Here is a 17207-nt window from a genome sequence, read left to right on the forward strand (position 1 = left end):
AATAACCATCATGATTGGACTGACCCACACGTCGTCACAAACCATCAAGGGGTATAGGAACGACAGTCCATGCATTTAAAAAGATTGTTATGGTCGGCGAGCTGTCACCGCAGACAGATGCATCATGCACAACCACAGGGCCGTTCCTTCTTTCAAGTTGTCTTATCGTCTTATCTTGGGTTTCAGGGTCCAGTATCTGATCTTCCCATCCCATCTCGTCCCTTCAGGCGACGTTCAGGTCTCAGGTCTCAGGTCGCAGGTGGAACAAGCTAACTCAGGTAACTATATAAATAGTGCATCAATGCTCAGGTGACAGATGTCAGACATGATAACAAATAGCTACAAGCATCCAGTTCCTGATCTCGGGCTTTTATCTGCAGAAAGTATATATCAACCTACTAATGCATACCATGGCATCCGAAAACTACTGCTTGAGATCTGAGGGTTGTTGTCGCCGTAAGTTGTAATATGGGGCAATTCGAGTCACTGCCAGCTGGTCGTGCGTGCCGGTCGGTGACATGCAAAAGAGGCGATCCATGACGACTGAAAATCACAAGCAGCCACCCCTAAGAATCATGGGAATAATTGCGAAGTCCTGCTTGTACCGGATCTCTATATCCAATTTTATTGACTGGCAATATATAAATGTAATAGCCTTTAGCTCCTTTATTCTTCCGGGGCGTGTTGTCTTCTCAATGAGTACGGGCGTAAAAAGTGTTGAACCTGCGCATATGTAATGCTCACATTCTAATGGTAACCAGGTAGCTAGCAGATCCTCAGAGCTGCACTATCAATACAGTCCGGGTGGCAGCACACAACTTTCCTTGGAAGTATAACATCTGTGTTCGAGCCCACTACCGACATATTGCATACCATGCTGATGAACAAAATGGTCATTATATCCAGCTACCTGTCCCTCCGCATGATTTCCAAGCACTCTCCCCTGCCTTTTTCTCATGCGCGCTAAGCATGCCGACGTTCATCTTCCATCTCTTCGTTTGTCTCAGACCTTCTAGAATCTTCTTAACATTTTCTTTCTCCTTTTCGGTCCCTTTATTTGCACCCTCATCCAAAGCAAGCAACAGAAAACCTAGGGTATCAGGTTCTAATAATGTACCAAGGATTTTCGGTATATTTTCTGCTGGATAGAGTGATAAGAGGGAAAAGTTGTAGGTGGGCGAAGATGTAAAGTAACGGAGTAAGCTCAGACCGGCACCAGGAGACGTTGAAGTGGTATCCAAAGAAGTAGGCAATGGGGGTAAAACTGAGGTGCTTGGTGCAGAGTTAGCGTTGATTGTTGAGGCTGCCGGCTTTTTGGATTCGGAGATGGGCGTGACACGAGGTTTTGATGGCGGAAAGATGGCGGAAAGAGCAGCGTCGGCAGCAGTTTCTTTATCTTGGAGTCGTGCTGACTGTTGAGGAGTACTTTCGCCTGCAAAAGACATTTTCTTCCCATCGCGAGATTTACGCATAGCCGCGAACGAACTCTCTTTCTTTTCCTCCGGAAGTTGAGAATATGTAGACTTTAGTCCAAGGTCTTGAGTAAGATTCGTCAGATCTGAGACGTCTTTCGACTTTGGGGGGTTGCTGGACTCTTTAGGTAGGGGTTTTGGCAAAGTTGGAGGGGTGAAGGGTCTTCGAGACGGCTTCTGTAGGGCAATCAGCCATATCCAGAGCCCCACATAATGGAAAGAGGACGCTACCTTTTTCTCTTGGTCCATTTTAGTCTTCATCTCCTGGAGCTCCTCCAACTCTGGCTTGACGGCCGAATTACTCTTATCTAACCGCAGCACTTCCTCCATATCTGTTTCCGGTGTCTTATGTCAGCGCCGCTCATTTGTTAACTGATAGTACGAACCGCTGAGAGCCCCTTCAACCTTTTCCATGCCCTTCCTAGCAAGTCCTCTTCTATACAACGCCTTGATATTGTTCTTACCCTTAGGTAAAGCGAGAGCAGATGTACAATCCCGTTCAGCATCATGATACCTTTTGACAATTCTAGTCAACAATTGTTTAATAACCAAATGAGTAACAGTTAGGCTCACTTGTCTAACTTGAGAAATGCTTGAGCTCTGTTGCAGTATGCCACGGGATCTTCCGGATTGTAGATGACAGCGTTGGTGTAGTGCCCTGTTATATTTCATGGTAAGTAACTGTATACCTCATGGATTGGACATGGGCACTGAAACAGATCGTACCAATAGCCTCAACCCATTTGCCTTTTTTGAAAGCCGTATTACCCTATGAACCAAGTCTATCAGTTGAACATACAAAGCAAGTCACTAGTAGGAACGAGCCGGAAATTGGCTTCGAACACACCTCAGCGCGAGATGCCTCTGATTTGGGTATGTCGACTGGGACTGCCATGGTGACCGAATAGCTCAGAATTAATGATCCTGGTATGGTATGGGTTTGAAAGGTTTGCACAAAAGACGAAAGAAGAACCGTCGGATGACTGGTGTTCTTTTAGTTTCTGTCCGCCTTCGAAACTGCAAAAGTGGAGGAGGCAGAAGCGAATTATTTGTTGACGCGTTTTTACAGAGTGGAGGCCATCTCTCTCCTTTATCGTATTGTTTCTTCTTGTACCTTACCGACCTTGACTGATTAGAAGGATCCAGGGTACGATATTCCCCATTGCCCATCGATTATCGACCCAAATATTTATCAGCGTCAAACTTTGTATGCATGTAAATGGCATTTTTGAAGTACATCCATCTCGAGGATCTACTGAGAAGGTAGTACGTAGGTGTAAAATACAATGTTAATGACTATATGTATACAATAATGCGTGTAACTGCGTAATATAGGCAGATAATTACAACGTGATATAATGCACGAGAACAATACAAATGAGAGAATGCTGCCTGTCCATATTAACGAGCATACAATCAAGAAGGGAAGGGCTGTAGGACTTTGCAATGTATATAAGACTGCGGGAATTATCATTCACCTTCGTTCAGTTGCAGTTGGGAAGATGAGTAGACGACTGGCGTTGTTTCTTGCGAATCATGATTTCTTTCTTGGACTCCGGGAACCCCATTCCCTGGAAAACCTGCTGGGGGAAGAAACCACGCATCGTCTCCCGGAATTTCGTCGGGCACAGCCACCGAGGGGACAACGGTCACCCAATCATCATCATCCCTAGCCCCAAAAGCGCCTTCAGGACTTGATTCCAAAAAATCAGCGCCCTGGGTCAGATACACGTCTGCGTCAAAGATGATACCGTCCCTCCTTGTATCTCTTCCTGAAGACTCCGCTTGATCCCACGGATTGTTCTCCTCCTGCCAGACACGTTGAATCTCGCTTGAAGGGTCGAATCTTCTCTGGCGGTTTGCAGAACGCTCTTCAACACTGTCGCTACCAAGCTCATCACGAGTTCGGCGTCGTCGCAAAGCTGCAGCAAGTGAATCAGACAAAGTCTGTAGACGAATCTCGGAAAAAGACTGACTGCTAGAACTTGGTGTCAAAGTACTTCGTGGACCATCCACCAACGATTGCGCTCGCGGATAAAGACTCGACGAACGATCTCCCAGCGCAACGAGCGGCGAGGTACTAGGGGGGGCGCTGTTGAGGATATCACGAGTGGTCCGCGAAAACGACAATGGTCGCCGGCTCCCGACTGATCTAAGAGGAAGCGGCCGCACAGGCCGAGGTTCAGACGCAGGGGCAGAGTGTGTGTACTGCGACAGCCACGAACGGCTAGCACTGGAAAGCGGACTTTGTCGCAAACCCGGAGGGGCTACAAGCTCTTGCTGCGGACTAGCCGGCTGGGGTTGTGCTGCCAGATTAGCAGAGTCGGAACCGCGTGAATGATTTCTCGAGTATTCCGGACGGTCTTCCGAGCTAAAGGACTGGAATTGCCAAGGACGCGAAGGATCAAAGACAGGTGGAGGCAGATTGACGGCCATGCGATGCCTCCGCTCTGGCGAAGGAAATCTGCTGGCAGAAGGTACTTCGACATCGGTCAATTCGAGTGCGAATGGTTGTGGCTGTACTGAAAAAAGCTGTTGGCCAATACTGGGCACTGAAAACGGATTACTGTGTGGTGAAACACTACCGGAAGGACGCATGCCTTTGACGTCGGAGTGTACAGCCCGAAGTAGTTGACTGAAGCACTGTTGGACAACTACGCTATCCGGATTGAGGTTTTTTATGAATGACAAAAATTTCTTGTCCGAAAGCGGTTCTCTACTTTGATTTCTTTGAGCCGTTGGACCCTGCTGATTTGTCTCTGATGCCTCGCTGTAAAGATGCGTGAGTTGGGGCCTACTGAGAATCTGGTAGCACGCACAATAGCCTGAGTATTTTTGATACAAGTTCAGTATCATATTTTGATTGTTGCCATTTGCCCATTATGGCTGTTTTGTATAGAGCGGATGGTAAAAGGAGGAACTCGTAAGAGAAAGGCTTGTCGCTCGTGACGGACAAAAACACACCGACGGCAACGGAAAGAAACAAAAACAACCTCCACTTATGTTATCCCCCATATAAATCTGTTCCCGCCACCCATCCTCCATGCTCTATTCTACAATAGACTGTGTCATAGAACATTGACATCAGTATTTGTACACCTAAAAACATGCCCAAGATAAGAACACAACGTACAAAGCCTCCTCCTGAGGGGTTCGACGATATCCAGTAAGCCATTACTCCATATCTCAAGCCCGACACTAACGACTCCTTCCCTGCCTAGGGATGTCCTCGAAGACTACGAGAAGAAGATGCGAGATGCTGAGAGTGAATCTCACGAAGGAAAGCGAAAGGTTGAGGCTGTGTGGTGGGTTAGATTCCTGCATTATGAAGGAAAACATCAGTTAATGCAGTTCTAAGGCCGATTATGCGACTATCACACGCTCGTTCCCGATACATCTACGATCTTTACTACAAGCGCGAGCTTATTTCACGAGAACTCTACGACTGGCTTTTAAAACAGGGATATGCCGACGCCAACCTCATAGCAAAGTGGAAGAAGAATGGCTACGAGAAGCTGTGCTGTGTACGATGTATTCAAACTCGCGATATGAACTTTCAAGGATCAACCTGCATCTGTAGAGTACCCAAGGCGCAGTTGAAAAAGGGCACAGTTGTCGAATGTCCTCATTGTGGTGAGTTTTGTTTTTCGGTGACCTCTGTCGACAAGGCTGACTGGTGACATAGGTTGTCGAGGTTGTGCTTCATCAGATTAGAAAGCATGCATTTGTATAATAAGTATTACTATTGGCCGGCGGACTGTCAAATCAACTGAAATATGCTGCTGAACTTGAGATTCGGACAATTGACAACAATTGCCATTTTATTGACTATTCTTTAGCCTTTCTGCTACTATTTGCGTTTTCCTCAAGGATGGGCTTATTCATATGGGAAGTTTTCGATGTTCATTTGTTATCTACATTCAAGCCTCAGGATTTCTACCAGTTATCTACCAGTTATTCAGCAGTTTTTATCCACTTTGGAGAGTATTACCTTGCCTTGATCAAGGCGATGTTCGATCGATTTCGCTCTTCTTTGAGAATACGGCTGACAATACGGCAGCTGTACACGATGAAGCTGTCAATGTGTAAGATATGTTGTTTAATCGTACATCCAACGCCTCTTCATATACTTTGTTATCTAAGATTTAGTTGACTCTATATGCTGCTTGATTATCATCAATTTCCCAGGGGGGGCCATTGTACTACTGGTACGTTGGGTAGAGAAAAAGATGATCGTTATTTACGAGTGGCTAGACAACTCGTGCCTGTTGAAAGACTCAATCCGCAGTGTCGGATTTCATGTATCAAGGATACATTCTTCCAGTTATTATTATATCTAATGTAATGTATTGTTTTCCTGTGCAAAGAATGGCTTCTGCTGTATAATGATAAAGAGGAGTCGTTGTCGGCTATGGAAGTGGTGCCTGAAATAGAGACGAAAGATGCGGCTGCTCGTTCTTTCCATGTCATCTCTTTCCCTTTCCCTTTTTCTTTTCTTGCCTTGGTGTATATCTATGAGTACAACTCGCAGCTTCTTCATCAAAGCCACAAGGACAGCAAAGCACCTCCCAACCCAGCAGCTTAGAAAACAGCACGCAATGTCCTACCCCACAAACCACTCAAATCCCACAGACCTCTTATCCAAGCTTCCGGAAAAGTTCGACGAGGCTCGATCATCCGGACAGCTCTTTTACTTTCCTAGCGAAGCAAAGGACGTCATCTCTCAAGGGCGAAGGGTGCGTAGCTTCTGGATCTCGTATACTATGTACAAGTTACACTCTAACATTTGGCAGTTCAATGTCCGTATCTGCCCTGCCCTCCAAGACAAGGCCAAGGCCAAGGCAGATGCTCTCGCTGCTATTCGCGCCGAAAATGATGGATCTCCAGACGAAAAAAGACCTCGCGTAGCTAATGAGGGCAATAAGGACGGGCTTTTGAACAAGCAAAATGAGCAGGAACCTTTCAAGCCACCTTACGTTCCCGAATTGTTTGTGGGATCTTTAGAGGGATTCGAGGGCGAGGAAGGCATGTCCATTTTGGTAAGCAAGTTTCTGTAACCACTTCCGTAACTACATACTAACAATTCTCTAGCTTAATAAGGTTAGCATCTACTATCCCATTATTCATCTACAGCCAGACTAACTTGACATAGTACTCTCTTCTCCCCGGACACATCCTTCTTTGCCCCTTCTCTTACCAACCTCAAGACCTTCCTCCTACCCCTCCCCAACTCGCTCTTGCGTATAACATCCTGCTAGCTGCTTCCCGTCATCCCACTCGTCCTAGCAAAATGCTTGCATTCTACAATGGCGGCGAAGGTGCTGGAGCGAGCCAGAAATGGAGGCATTTGCAGTTTGTCGAAGTTCCAGGAGGAAGAGCGCCTGTGGAAGAATGGATACAGGGAATGCAATTTGACAGACTTGGTGCGATCTACTCAATAATCTTTGTGTACGTGTGCAATACTGATTGTTTTGTTCGCAGACAAACCTGTAATCCTGCCAAACATGCCCTACCTTCACATCGTCCACCCCTTGCCTCCGTCTGCGCAAATGCCGGTACCTCCCACTTCCGAATCGATAGAACAACTTATTGATTTCCTTGCACCTGCGTTGATGAGACTTTTGGATATGGCATTCGATGCTGCTCGCCGAGGTGGTGGAGACAAGAACGGTGGATGGAACATCTTGATGACCCTGTGAGTTAGTTTACTCTTTATTAAAATTGTATACTGACATTGCACAGTGAACACCTCCATCTTATCCCCCGTACCCTCCCTTCCTATCCTCTTCCTTCACCTCACCCCCCTCTTGAGCTTAACTCCCTCGGTTACGCCGGTATGTTGCTTGTTCGCTCTTCCGAACAGGAGGCAGCGCTTATGCAAGCTACTGAGTCCCAAGGCGGTCTTATGAGCGTTTTGGCTAAATGCGGTGTTCCTAGAGAATTTGGAGAGCAAGTATTGGAAGCGGAGGCTGCCTTCCACGGTCAGATAGAACAAGAGATGTTAAGCGGTCAATAGAAATAAATAAGTAGTAGAATCGTAAATGTGGGCATACAATGCATGGTATAATTCTGCAGGGTATCGTTTTGCGATGTTGATTTGTAGCGTTTGATGATCTTATACTTCTCCACCAACCCAAGCCCACACTAGGAATCCAAAACCCCACGGACCCATGGCGGCTATCTTCCATCCGAAACTCTTCATCGTCCTCACCAGCCTACCCTCTTTCTGAAAAGCCTCCTTCATCGGTGCGGACTGTAACTGTCCTTCTGGATGAATGAAAGGGCGGATGCCCTTGGTTCGTAGAACTTCAAGTATTGGATGAGCTTTGCCCTTTCTCAAATTACTGATGATATTTGAGCTCGGGACGCCTCCTGCACCCCCAGCTCGAGCTCGCCCTTGTGCTGTTTCGGCGCGCATCCTTTCCCTTTCGTCAAGCATCATGATCCTTTGGCAAGCCCTAAACGGCCTCCCAGCCATCTGTGCGAGGTAGCTCGCAATAATACCCCCAGTGACGATGGTTGTCGCTTGGGCGACACGGGCGATAGTGGGCGCTTGGGGCTGGTCGGAATCCGGGCGGTATTTGGCAGGAGAGTTGGAGATTGATGGGGATGCGTTTTGCGGATGATCGTCTGGGAATTCGATAATAAATATATTTTCCCAATCATGCTCAATATTACCCCCAAACAGGGCTTTTACTCGTAGAGCCGCGCGGCGCGTAACATCAAAAGCAGCAAAGAAACAGCTATAGCTCAGTCTACCCACAAAGCTATCAGCTTCATTTATAAATCGAGTTGAAAGGCCCACTCACGCATCACGAGCCACCACCCATCGCCATCCAATCCACCAATTCCTATTCTTCCTCCAAGTTTCACTTGCAAACAAGTTTTTGATGGCTTGCATGGGCGTTGTCGGTTGTTTCCCTTCGAATGCGTTGGGTACTTCAGGTACGGGCAGATGGACAAGACGGGCGAGAAGCGTTGTCCAAGATGTGGCAGATTGGTGAAGAAAACTGCAATGAATGAGCATGGCAGACACGGAATGATCATGGATTGCTTACCGTACAACATTCTCCACTGGTGTAAAGGCAAAACCCTGCACGAGACCTGCGCCTGCCCCAGCAATCGCAGACAAAATGGTCGGATGACTTGGAATGATTGAAGGACCCCTGATCAATGTTTCCAGATTGATATCTTCTTCCTCGTCGATTTCTGTCCCATCCTCCATTTCGACCTTTTTCTGGAAGAATGATAACCGAGAGAGCCCCAGAGTGAGGAGGGAATGGGATGTGAATAGCAGAAAACCTAGTGTTGCGTTAACCAGCATGGGAGGAAGGATCGTCAGGGTCACCGCAATTATACCAGCTTTCTGTCTAAGAAGTGATCTAATGAAAGCTGGAGATATAGTTTGCTCAGTTGACAGCGCCAATTGCCTTAGACCCAACCAAGTATCCACTATAATTTCTTGAGTCAGCAAAGCCAATTAGTATGTCAGTGCAACGGCAGTACCTCTGTTTGGTCTGAACAGTTTTGACGGCCTTCTAAATAGAAAACCTATATCTCCGGATCAGAAGACTCTCATCATGCTTCACCTATTACTTTACCGGTGAAAAGGACCAAAGACCTAGCAAAGGCCGCAGAAACCGAGGTAGAAGTGGTCGACACTGGCAAGGTGTCTGCCGGGTTTCTGTTCTTCTCCTTGGCAGCAGCAGAAAACTGGACTGCGTCCTTGAGAGTCGACCATTCTAAGCGTCCCTTGGCATCTTTGATGTCTGCTATATGGGCAACAGACATTATGGCGACATATTCGCTTGAATATGTAGATGTATAGATGCTAAATGGAAATAAATAAATTATGTTGTGTCGCTGTTATATGCGCGGCTCTTCGGCAGCCAGCAGGAACATATGCTGATGTCACCACATTTTCACATCAAAATTCCCTGCAGCAATTTTTCAACCATCTCCTTTTTCTTTCTTCTCTTTTCTCTTCTTCACATCCACAAACCGTGAAAACAGCATCAGCCACGTAAGTCTTTCTTTCCGCCTGTACAAGCATATGGAGAATCCTATGATGCTACCGCACTGGGCACTGAGCACCTCAAAAAAGGGTGTACAGATTACACGCCTATTCCACCTTAGGAGGGTGGAGCGAGCCTAGAAAACTCGCGACTGAGGATTCTCCATTCCCATTCACTTTATCACAGTGATCAACTTGGGACAAACGCTGACATGTTTTCAATAGGTTGTCAGAGGAAATATATAGCACGATGGAAAGCGACGCTGAGGTTATTCTTTCTACGGATGAGGTTCTGAAATTATTTGGGACTATTCAGACAGCTGTTGATGCAACTACTTCTTCTTCTACTCCATTATTAAACAAGTGAGCTTGTCTCGCTCTTAAGTCTATGCTGCAAGACAGCTGATAAGCATCTTTAGAGTCCAAAACAAAGACGAGGATCTTGACTTTGCCAATGGTCTTTCCCTTCTCAATCTCCGCCCTCACCTCCTCTTGTCATCCCTTCACCAACTCGTCATCCTGCTTGCTTTACGGTTAGCATCCTCAACCGAGGCTACTCCCGATCCGTCCACTTCCACAGCCCTTTCTATCCCTTTTCCAAACCCCCGTTCTCGACCGGAACTTACAGACGATAATGTGTTAAATGAGATCGCGGGGGAGTTGGTAATGAACCAAGAAGTCATGGACAAAGTGAGAGGGTTGGAGAACAAGTTGGAGTACCAGATTAAGAAGCTGGTCGGCCTTGCCGAGGCTGAAGAGAAGAGAGGCAAGGATGTTGTCGAAGACGTCGAAGAAGGTGAGTTTATCGAATAGTCTGCGCAAGAGCCTGCGCAAGAGCCCCAAAAAACAAAACAAAAAATTAACTTGCGCATCTACAGACCCATTATCATTCCGACCCAACCCATCTGCTATTACCTCCCGAACATCTCCTAAGCCCACCCGTGGCGGTTCCCCAACTGGTTCAGACGACGAGAAATCCGGCGTCTACCGTCCCCCGCGTGTCGCTGCTGTCCCCTATTCCGAAGCTGCTCCCCAGGGCCGCGAGAGAGAGCGTCGCGCTCCCGCGCTCCTGTCCGAGTTTGCCGCCACCATGGACTCTGCGCCCTTACTTGAATCTACTTCTGGTCTCTCCGTTCGTCCGGTCACTTCTGCTGCTGCCAAATATTCCAACTCTGTCAGCGCTAAGCGTGCCGCAGAGTTGAAGAGGATCGAAGAATTCGAAGAAGAGAACATGACTCGATTGGTAACCAGCAAGAGAGAAGCCAAGAGAAGAAGAGACGACGAGGCCGCTTTGGCGATGGGCTTCGGTGTTGGGCCGAGCAGAGGTAGAAGAGGAAGAAATGGTCTGGAGGCAGAATTGGAAGGTGTGCTTGGAGACAGAAGAGACAAGGGAGTCTGGGATGGTGTTTCAGGCAAGTTTGGTCAGAGGGGGGATGCTTTGGAGCGTGGAAAGAAGAGGGTCAGCGGCACTGGCTCTACGAGCGGCAAGGCCAAGAAGGCTAGGTTTGAGAAGGAGCTTGCTAGGAGACGAAAGTAATTGTACGACGTCTTTAGCATTTTTGGGCAATGTATCCGCATATTACATTTGTACCTGACAAGTTTCTTCTGTATACCTGTGGTCATTACACATGGGAAGTGAAAATCGTTTTTAGTTAACTGGATGCCAGCTCATTTTCCGAGCAATAAGTAGGGCAGGACCCTGAGCTGCCCAGGCAGTCTGGTTCTTCTTGCGTCTTATACCCCTTCTCGTTTGCGATGCTTGTCTTTCCAAAGTATGAAAGGGAATCAAAAAATCAAAAAGGCTGGCGCCACCCGGGATTGAACCAGGGACCGCACGATGTGATTCTTGATGAACTTCAGTCGTGCGCTCTCCCAACTGAGCTATGTCGCCATTTACGTAAACGACGATTTCGCACTCCTTCTCTCATTTCCCTTCTTCTGCTACTCAAACGCACCCACGTTCGAACGTTTGAACGGTTTATTCCCTAATAATTGCCAAGAGCATAGCAGAAAATGCGCATACTCTGCATTAATACATTCATGACTACTTTACTCTTACGTACGCATATAATACATTTTGAGCTTGTCAAAACGGCAAAGCTCGAATTATATCACAGTTGACCCAATATTAATCAGATTCTCTTCCACCTCCCCGTCCCCATGGGTTAGACGTTGGCCATAGAGCTGATAAGGCCAGCGTTGGTTGCAGTACTTGGCCCAGCATCTGCACGCTCGTCGTGACCAGAGGCGGCGATTTGGTGCGCTACGTCTTGCATACCAGCTGCACCCATTGTTCCGAGGTTCATAGGGACTGCCAAAAAACACATCAGTAGCTGCAAATATCGTGAGACGAGATCAGAATAACATACCAAAGACAACCTTGCTGCCAGATGATCGAGCCATGTTCTGGAGAGCTTCGAGTTGACGGATCTGCATAGCAGCTGGTGATGCAAGAATCTATTGAATCACAAGTCAGCGATGTTTACTTCTCACAGCTTTTGAGTACTCACGTCGGCAGCTTGCCTCATCAACTTGGCGGCATCAACCTCGGCCCTAGCAGCGATAACCTTGGATTCACCAATCCTCTTCTGAGTGGCAGCACTAGAAAGAGATTGCTGCAATTCGACAGAGAAATTAATGTCCTTGAGAAGGATTGATTCGATGGCAACACCCCACTTCTCGGCGGTAGCTTCAATCTTAGCAAGAAATGAGCATCTGAACGAGGCTACGAGAGGAGAATTACCTACGATCTCGGCAACTTCATGAGCAAGGCCTTCGCGGTCGGAGATTACGCTTTGGAGGACCTGAAGCAAGATGTCAGTGAGGGTTGGCTGGTAAAAAATAATAGAATATATAAAACTTACTCTTCCACCGACTACCTGACGAAGGGTAGTTTCTATATGGAAAATCAGATACAATTCAATTTCCTTGCACTTCACTTACGGGCACGCTCCACCAAAGCAGACCTCACGTCATTGATTCCAAATGCCGCTCGGTAAGGAGAGATGACTGCAGGAACCAGGTCAGTTTACAGGTCGAGCAACGATGATACTGGGCGATCGAGACCCGACTTACCATGCCAGCAGATTACACTGTCAACCTCAACAGAAACATTGTCTTTAGTTTGGACGGTCTGACGGGGAACGGAAGTGAGTTGGATCTTAACATCTGAAAGAGTCGTCAGCTTGCCATCATTTCTATCTCGAGCAAACTAGCTCTTGATTGGTTTACTCACCAACAACTCTGACATTCTCAGTGCAGACATTGACCTTGACCAAACCCGGGTCGACAGACTGCGGCCGAAGTAAGTATTGGACAGGCTTCAATGAGACCTAACTCACCTTGTAGAACTGACCAAAGCGGGAAACTAAACCAACGGAACCCTGAGAGACATTGTTGAAAGGGTTGGGGCAAGGGCAGCAGGGGATCATACCCAGAGCACCGATGCATTCACCAAGCACGTTCATCATGGAGCCATAGCATCCGTGCTGTGACCGTCGTGAGCACGATGTAGAATGAGATGTCAAAAAGCTTACATCAATGGCGCCGGTACCCAGATCTTGCGCATAAGAGGGTTGCATCTCGTTCTTCCTCAAGGGCTGAACGGCCTAAACCAAATCCGCTGTGATTAGCATTCTTCCGTTCGAGCGACCGACAGAGCATAAGCTATATTTACCATGATAGCGTCGGGCACCTGGGGCTTGGCAGCCATCCTCGGCTGCCTGGGCAAGTCGTCTGTGACATAGCGGTCGAGCTCGTTGGTCTCCTCGGCCATGGGAAGCGGTTCGTTGTGGCCCTTGGCGCTGTTGTTGAAGTTGATCGTTGTGCCGTCCATGGATGGCTTGTTGTGGTCGGGAGCTGGGGCAGACATTGTTCGAGCGGTGATATAAGTAGCAAAGTGGCAACAGTAATGGAGGTCGGGACGGAGATCTGGCGCCTCTGGCGGCTTTTTATAACCATCTCCCGCCGACCACAACAACATCTGGAATCGGACATATCCGCAGTGTCGGTTTGGGAAGGCATCAGCCCTGAGCTTATTCTTGGCACCCGTTCGCCGCTTCGCCGTTCCTCGCCCTCCGCGCTTCTGCCTTGCACGCGGCTGATACGTAATGACCAGGGAGGGCGCATCGATATTAGCATCATATGCGCACGGAATGATCGCAGGAACAGGGCCTAAGCACGCCCATTAATGACCCGTTGCCGATCGTGCCGAAGACAGAATGCCAAGGACCAACAAGTGGGTGACTGCTCTTAGTCTGGGGCCCACAGGGGCCTCAGCGGGCTTCCGTCTTCTTCCTTTGTTCTATTCTCCGGCGTATGGTGGAAGTCTCCATCTCGTCTTCTTTGATAACGCATTTCACACCTCGGTCAATACATGTTGACATGAGGATCTCCGAGGTTAATGACGATCAAGAAGAACGATAATAATTATTAAACTGGGAAAGCGGTGGGCAACACTGAACCTTATCCCATCATACTATCAGCACCGCGCATGTTACCATCATCTTATGACGTCTTTACCATGTTGCTGACGGCTGATCGCCGTGTCGCCGAAAGCAACGGGGAAAAGCGACGAGAGACGGTCTTTTCACGGCCGTAAGGTAAGCATGGATGGATATAGCAAGTGGTTCTTTGAAGTGACAGGTTAGGATGGATGAAGATTGATCGGTGGGCGTCACAATCCTCACAGATCGGCCATTCGGAGATCTGCGACGGTGGATGAGATCTCGGTGACACTTCGCGGAACGCAAGGTCATCAGGCGCATGTTACGCTTGAAGGTTGAGCCAACTTGCCTTGAAATTAAAAGGTGGGACGAGGCTTTGCTATCAATATCAAATGATGCATAGTGGTGAATTTCGTGAAGATGAATTCTTGTATGACCCTCGTATCCAGCCACCCTACCTACTACCTCCTCCTGACCACCTTACAACGTGTCACCAGGCTACCTCTTCTGGCGATAGAGAATTATTACTGAAACTACGTGTGTGAAATGAATTGTTGGAAGTTGCTGTGGTCGCAATGACTGATGTCAGGATGTTGTTCTTCACAAGAGTTCACTTTTCCCGACTGACCTCTCTGTAGAGATACGGGATGGACGGATGATAGATGGAGGATGAGTCAGGAGGCGAGGAAGGAGGAAGGCGCAGCACGTTACACAAATTCCGCTGATGAGACAAGTCCGTTGTACGTAGACATGTGCGCAGATTCGTCTTGTTTGTAGTACGAGTTCTCTGGACGGATGGGGAGGGGAAAAGGTATATAGATCGAGTAGATAGACTTTGTTACGTACCAACCTGCCATCTATTCTCTCCTAACTCCCAATCTTCTTGAACCAAGACTACTATTCTCCTCAAACCTACTACTTCCAACTCCTTGCTCTAGCGCCAGGGCAACATGGCAGTAGAACAGGTAACCCACAGACAAACGAAGGAAGATTTGGTGACGATCCTACTACGGGTCGCCCAATAAGCCTCCACGTTCGCTTATAGTGGTGGGAAACTTACGAATGGAATGTTCTTGTGTTGTTGTTGAGGGCCCCGGATAAGAGGCAGCGGTGAAGGGGTCAGTAACTCAGCAACTGGAGATGGCCGGGCCGTAGAGGCTATTCTTTGAGTCAATTCACAGCGCCATTTTCACCTCGAATCAGTCTTCCTCCTAACATAGTGGACGGATGAACAGCCATCCCAGAGCAAGATCCTGCCTAGACCATACTTTCCACGTCGGTATTTTTTTCTCGTCTAGGCGCTCATGAAACTCACGGTATGACTGTGCTACAAAGCAGTAGTCAAGGTTGTAGCTTTTTGCTAGTAGTTTCTGTTATGAACAGCTGATGGACCTTGGGACTGTATAGGAAAAAGATAAGATGATCATGTCTGATGACCTACCTGATATGCCCTACTATCAATCCCACATTGGATAAGAGGAACGAGACTTGGAGTTTATGCGCGACCAAAGGGCTTAGCAGAGCAAACATCAGTCGCACGTAAGTCTCGTCTTGAGCGTTTGGCTAAAGGTGACCTTTTGAAGAGAAAGAAAAGGGGCTCTATAATCAACACAGTCGCGACTGTGGTGCGATTAAAGAAGTCCATAAGTCATACAAATACAAGCCCCTAGGGATAATACACATTTCCGAGACACCTAATTGTCAAATCTCACACCCTCTGAACACTACGGTCTTCAAGCTATAACGCAGGCGAACCCCATGTCCTCTTCTCTAATTTTCCTTCCCCAATCTCATAAATCATCATTCTCCTCATGAACGGCATGTCCTTCGCGGTGAACTCGAAACCCTGGGTGACAATGTCTCGACCACGGGTGATCATCTCTAATGTTTGGCACGAAAAAACGCCACAGTCTGAACCGTTGTTTTGTTGTGGTGTGTTCTAAAAGACAAAAAAAAAACCATGAGTCTGATGGCGCATGAGACTGGTAGGATTTGATGATACACACCTTGTTGAAGTAATCGTGCCACCCTTCCCAATCCATTGCCCTCCCCTTCTTTTCCTTGTGTTCAGCCTCCACATATCCTCTCACTTTTCTAAACACTTGTTTCCTCGCATTCCCATAGTCTCCCATCGAGTCGTAATACTCTATCCGCTTCTTGGCAAAGTTAATGGCACATGCGGTCCAGTGCATGTTACCTTGGTTGATAGGGAAGATGAGGACATCAAGCGAGAAGATATCGATCTTGAAATGGCGCGTCGACATTAGCGGGATGGACAGGACGAGCATAAGGCACAAGCTCACTTTTTTAGTCCATCGCTTCAACCGTCCAGCGGCGTACCCCTGATCCACAAGCTTGCCATAGAAGAAGGAATTCAAAAAATGAACTTTTCTCCCCGCTTTCCCGTCCTTGAACCGGCTACACATCAAATCGCAGTACGCGTTCATCACTTCATCATCCAACCACGTACTTGGCTTGAGCCTCCTGAGACTTCCAGCTTCCACTTCAGAGACGTTGAGAGTCACTTTGAATTTGGGATTTCGGAGATGCGCGTCAACTTTGGATTCTTGCTGAGGAGAGAGTTTGGATGGGACGGAAGGTTTGAGAGCCTTCTCTTTGGCGAGCTGGAGTGCTTTGAGATTTTTGAGGATCGAGACGAATTCAAAACTGGAGCTATACGGTAGGTTAGCTTAGCTGTTGGTGATGAGTTTGGACGCACGACTTGGAGGCTTGTTCTTGGGCTTTGACGCCAATTTCTCGTTTTTGTTTAGGTTTGTAAACCTCTTGTTGAGGTTTTGATTGTACAACTTCGTCAAATGACTTTGTGGCTTGATCATTGCGCAGAACCGTCCGTATACCCGTTATCCTATCATCGACTTTCCATCCATTGTCAGTACCTTTATCCACCGACAAATCCTTTCATACCCACCCTTCCTAAGCGTTCTCCTCCGATTTAAAGCACCTACGTTTCCCGAGAACATGGAAATCACCCTCTGACTCGATCTGTCTTCCGTCTCATCATCCCTATCCATCCATAAAGGCCGTCTCTGACGATCTATCGTTGCTGACCAAGTAAACGGCGATGATTGGGATGAATAAGCATCCCGATTGGGTCGTACAGGGGGACGACGGGTCTCGGCTGGAGGAGGTGGTGATGGCGGATCGTGGGAGGAGCTTCTTGGTATAGAATCTAACGGGTCTGGAGAAGAAGCGCGTGAATGAGAAGAGGATTGATCATCATCGCTGGAATTTGATTCTTGAACTCGTGCTGCGATT

At 47.7% G+C, this 17207-nt stretch overlaps 8 protein-coding genes and 2 non-coding genes; 4 read left to right on the forward strand and 6 right to left on the reverse strand.

Annotated features, from left to right (window-relative positions):
• Positions 1-843: 843 nt before the first annotated feature.
• CNAG_05223 (hypothetical protein) lies at positions 844-2475 on the reverse strand. XM_012193397.1 has 6 exons: positions 2320-2475; positions 2199-2241; positions 2046-2130; positions 1859-1986; positions 1704-1804; positions 844-1649 (listed from the first exon to the last, which is right to left on the reverse strand). The coding sequence occupies exons 1-6, from the start codon at positions 2365-2367 to the stop codon at positions 897-899; spliced, it is 1158 nt and encodes a 385-aa protein (XP_012048787.1). The 5' UTR covers positions 2368-2475; the 3' UTR covers positions 844-896.
• Positions 2476-2664: 189 nt separating this feature from the next.
• On the reverse strand, positions 2665-4404 carry CNAG_05224 (hypothetical protein). XM_012193155.1 has 3 exons: positions 4292-4404; positions 3449-4242; positions 2665-3394 (listed from the first exon to the last, which is right to left on the reverse strand). Exons 1-3 carry the CDS (start codon positions 4351-4353, stop codon positions 2943-2945), a joined length of 1308 nt encoding a protein of 435 aa, XP_012048545.1. The 5' UTR covers positions 4354-4404; the 3' UTR covers positions 2665-2942.
• CNAG_12385 lies at positions 2989-4141 on the forward strand. Its single transcript, XR_001045644.1, has 2 exons — positions 2989-3403; positions 3470-4141. It is a non-coding gene; the product is annotated as a hypothetical RNA (non-coding RNA).
• Positions 4382-5215, forward strand: CNAG_05225 (bud site selection protein 31). XM_012193398.1 has 4 exons: positions 4382-4638; positions 4694-4777; positions 4831-5105; positions 5158-5215. The coding sequence occupies exons 1-4, from the start codon at positions 4580-4582 to the stop codon at positions 5184-5186; spliced, it is 447 nt and encodes a 148-aa protein (XP_012048788.1). The 5' UTR covers positions 4382-4579; the 3' UTR covers positions 5187-5215.
• A 734-nt stretch (positions 5216-5949) lies between these two features.
• On the forward strand, positions 5950-7549 carry CNAG_05226 (hypothetical protein). XM_012193156.1 has 6 exons: positions 5950-6208; positions 6266-6511; positions 6564-6572; positions 6625-6895; positions 6954-7167; positions 7215-7549. The coding sequence occupies exons 1-6, from the start codon at positions 5987-5989 to the stop codon at positions 7486-7488; spliced, it is 1236 nt and encodes a 411-aa protein (XP_012048546.1). The 5' UTR covers positions 5950-5986; the 3' UTR covers positions 7489-7549.
• Positions 7508-9299, reverse strand: CNAG_05227 (hypothetical protein). XM_012193399.1 has 5 exons: positions 9074-9299; positions 8979-9023; positions 8531-8924; positions 8282-8482; positions 7508-8227 (listed from the first exon to the last, which is right to left on the reverse strand). Exons 1-5 carry the CDS (start codon positions 9261-9263, stop codon positions 7588-7590), a joined length of 1470 nt encoding a protein of 489 aa, XP_012048789.1. The 5' UTR covers positions 9264-9299; the 3' UTR covers positions 7508-7587.
• A 147-nt stretch (positions 9300-9446) lies between these two features.
• CNAG_05228 (U3 small nucleolar ribonucleoprotein LCP5) lies at positions 9447-11217 on the forward strand. XM_012193400.1 has 4 exons: positions 9447-9495; positions 9712-9849; positions 9906-10282; positions 10365-11217. The coding sequence occupies exons 2-4, from the start codon at positions 9737-9739 to the stop codon at positions 11021-11023; spliced, it is 1149 nt and encodes a 382-aa protein (XP_012048790.1). The 5' UTR covers positions 9447-9495; positions 9712-9736; the 3' UTR covers positions 11024-11217.
• Positions 11218-11289: 72 nt separating this feature from the next.
• Positions 11290-11377, reverse strand: CNAG_10045. Its single transcript has one exon. It is a non-coding gene; the product is annotated as a tRNA-Phe (tRNA).
• An 87-nt stretch (positions 11378-11464) lies between these two features.
• Positions 11465-13421, reverse strand: CNAG_05229 (stomatin family protein). XM_012193157.1 has 11 exons: positions 13163-13421; positions 13023-13094; positions 12828-12974; positions 12722-12779; positions 12562-12654; positions 12430-12495; positions 12351-12382; positions 12234-12290; positions 11997-12182; positions 11856-11943; positions 11465-11797 (listed from the first exon to the last, which is right to left on the reverse strand). The coding sequence occupies exons 1-11, from the start codon at positions 13355-13357 to the stop codon at positions 11652-11654; spliced, it is 1140 nt and encodes a 379-aa protein (XP_012048547.1). The 5' UTR covers positions 13358-13421; the 3' UTR covers positions 11465-11651.
• A 2133-nt stretch (positions 13422-15554) lies between these two features.
• Positions 15555-17207, reverse strand: part of CNAG_05230 (sentrin/sumo-specific protease) — a 1886-nt gene continuing 233 nt past the window's right edge. Inside the window, exons 2-6 of the mRNA XM_012193158.1 lie at positions 16861-17199; positions 16651-16807; positions 16235-16604; positions 15938-16174; positions 15555-15870 (exon numbers count right to left, since the gene is read on the reverse strand). Of these exons, the coding sequence (XP_012048548.1) occupies positions 15670-15870; positions 15938-16174; positions 16235-16604; positions 16651-16807; positions 16861-17199 (1304 nt within the window). The 3' untranslated portion in view covers positions 15555-15669.

The sequence above is a fragment of the Cryptococcus neoformans genome, chromosome 4 (genome assembly GCF_000149245.1).
Source record: "Cryptococcus neoformans var. grubii H99 chromosome 4, complete sequence".
Lineage (NCBI taxonomy): Eukaryota > Fungi > Basidiomycota > Tremellomycetes > Tremellales > Cryptococcaceae > Cryptococcus > Cryptococcus neoformans.

Excerpts from the sequence above, each read along its gene's own strand:
- CNAG_05225 (XM_012193398.1), top strand. The coding sequence starts at position 4,580 with ATGCCCAAGATAAGAACACAACGTACAAAGCCTCCTCCTGAGGGGTTC. Across the intron at positions 4,778-4,830 it reads CGAAAGGTTGAGGCTGTGTG|GCCGATTATGCGACTATCAC; the intron begins GTGGGTTAGATT and ends TGCAGTTCTAAG. Across the intron at positions 5,106-5,157 it reads TGTCGAATGTCCTCATTGTG|GTTGTCGAGGTTGTGCTTCA; the intron begins GTGAGTTTTGTT and ends CTGGTGACATAG.
- CNAG_05226 (XM_012193156.1), top strand. The coding sequence starts at position 5,987 with ATGAGTACAACTCGCAGCTTCTTCATCAAAGCCACAAGGACAGCAAAG. Across the intron at positions 6,209-6,265 it reads TCATCTCTCAAGGGCGAAGG|TTCAATGTCCGTATCTGCCC; the intron begins GTGCGTAGCTTC and ends AACATTTGGCAG. Across the intron at positions 7,168-7,214 it reads TGGAACATCTTGATGACCCT|TGAACACCTCCATCTTATCC; the intron begins GTGAGTTAGTTT and ends GACATTGCACAG.
- CNAG_05223 (XM_012193397.1), bottom strand. The coding sequence starts at position 2,367 with ATGGCAGTCCCAGTCGACATACCCAAATCAGAGGCATCTCGCGCTGAG. Across the intron at positions 1,987-2,045 it reads GCATTTCTCAAGTTAGACAA|GTATCATGATGCTGAACGGG; the intron begins GTGAGCCTAACT and ends AATTGTCAAAAG. Across the intron at positions 1,650-1,703 it reads AAATGGACCAAGAGAAAAAG|AAGCCGTCTCGAAGACCCTT; the intron begins GTAGCGTCCTCT and ends ATTGCCCTACAG.
- CNAG_05224 (XM_012193155.1), bottom strand. The coding sequence starts at position 4,353 with ATGGGCAAATGGCAACAATCAAAATATGATACTGAACTTGTATCAAAA. Across the intron at positions 4,243-4,291 it reads TCAAAAATACTCAGGCTATT|CGAGGCATCAGAGACAAATC; the intron begins GTGCGTGCTACC and ends GCATCTTTACAG. Across the intron at positions 3,395-3,448 it reads TTTGACACCAAGTTCTAGCA|CTTTGCGACGACGCCGAACT; the intron begins GTCAGTCTTTTT and ends CACTTGCTGCAG.
- CNAG_05229 (XM_012193157.1), bottom strand. The coding sequence starts at position 13,357 with ATGTCTGCCCCAGCTCCCGACCACAACAAGCCATCCATGGACGGCACA. Across the intron at positions 13,095-13,162 it reads AGGTGCCCGACGCTATCATG|GCCGTTCAGCCCTTGAGGAA; the intron begins GTAAATATAGCT and ends GATTTGGTTTAG. Across the intron at positions 11,944-11,996 it reads TGATGAGGCAAGCTGCCGAC|ATTCTTGCATCACCAGCTGC; the intron begins GTGAGTACTCAA and ends GTGATTCAATAG.
- CNAG_05228 (XM_012193400.1), top strand. The coding sequence starts at position 9,737 with ATGGAAAGCGACGCTGAGGTTATTCTTTCTACGGATGAGGTTCTGAAA. Across the intron at positions 9,850-9,905 it reads TCTACTCCATTATTAAACAA|AGTCCAAAACAAAGACGAGG; the intron begins GTGAGCTTGTCT and ends AAGCATCTTTAG. Across the intron at positions 10,283-10,364 it reads TGTCGAAGACGTCGAAGAAG|ACCCATTATCATTCCGACCC; the intron begins GTGAGTTTATCG and ends GCGCATCTACAG.
- CNAG_05227 (XM_012193399.1), bottom strand. The coding sequence starts at position 9,263 with ATGTCTGTTGCCCATATAGCAGACATCAAAGATGCCAAGGGACGCTTA. Across the intron at positions 9,024-9,073 it reads GTCTTTGGTCCTTTTCACCG|GTTTTCTATTTAGAAGGCCG; the intron begins GTAAAGTAATAG and ends CCGGAGATATAG. Across the intron at positions 8,228-8,281 it reads TGGGTGGTGGCTCGTGATGC|ACTGAGCTATAGCTGTTTCT; the intron begins GTGAGTGGGCCT and ends CTTTGTGGGTAG.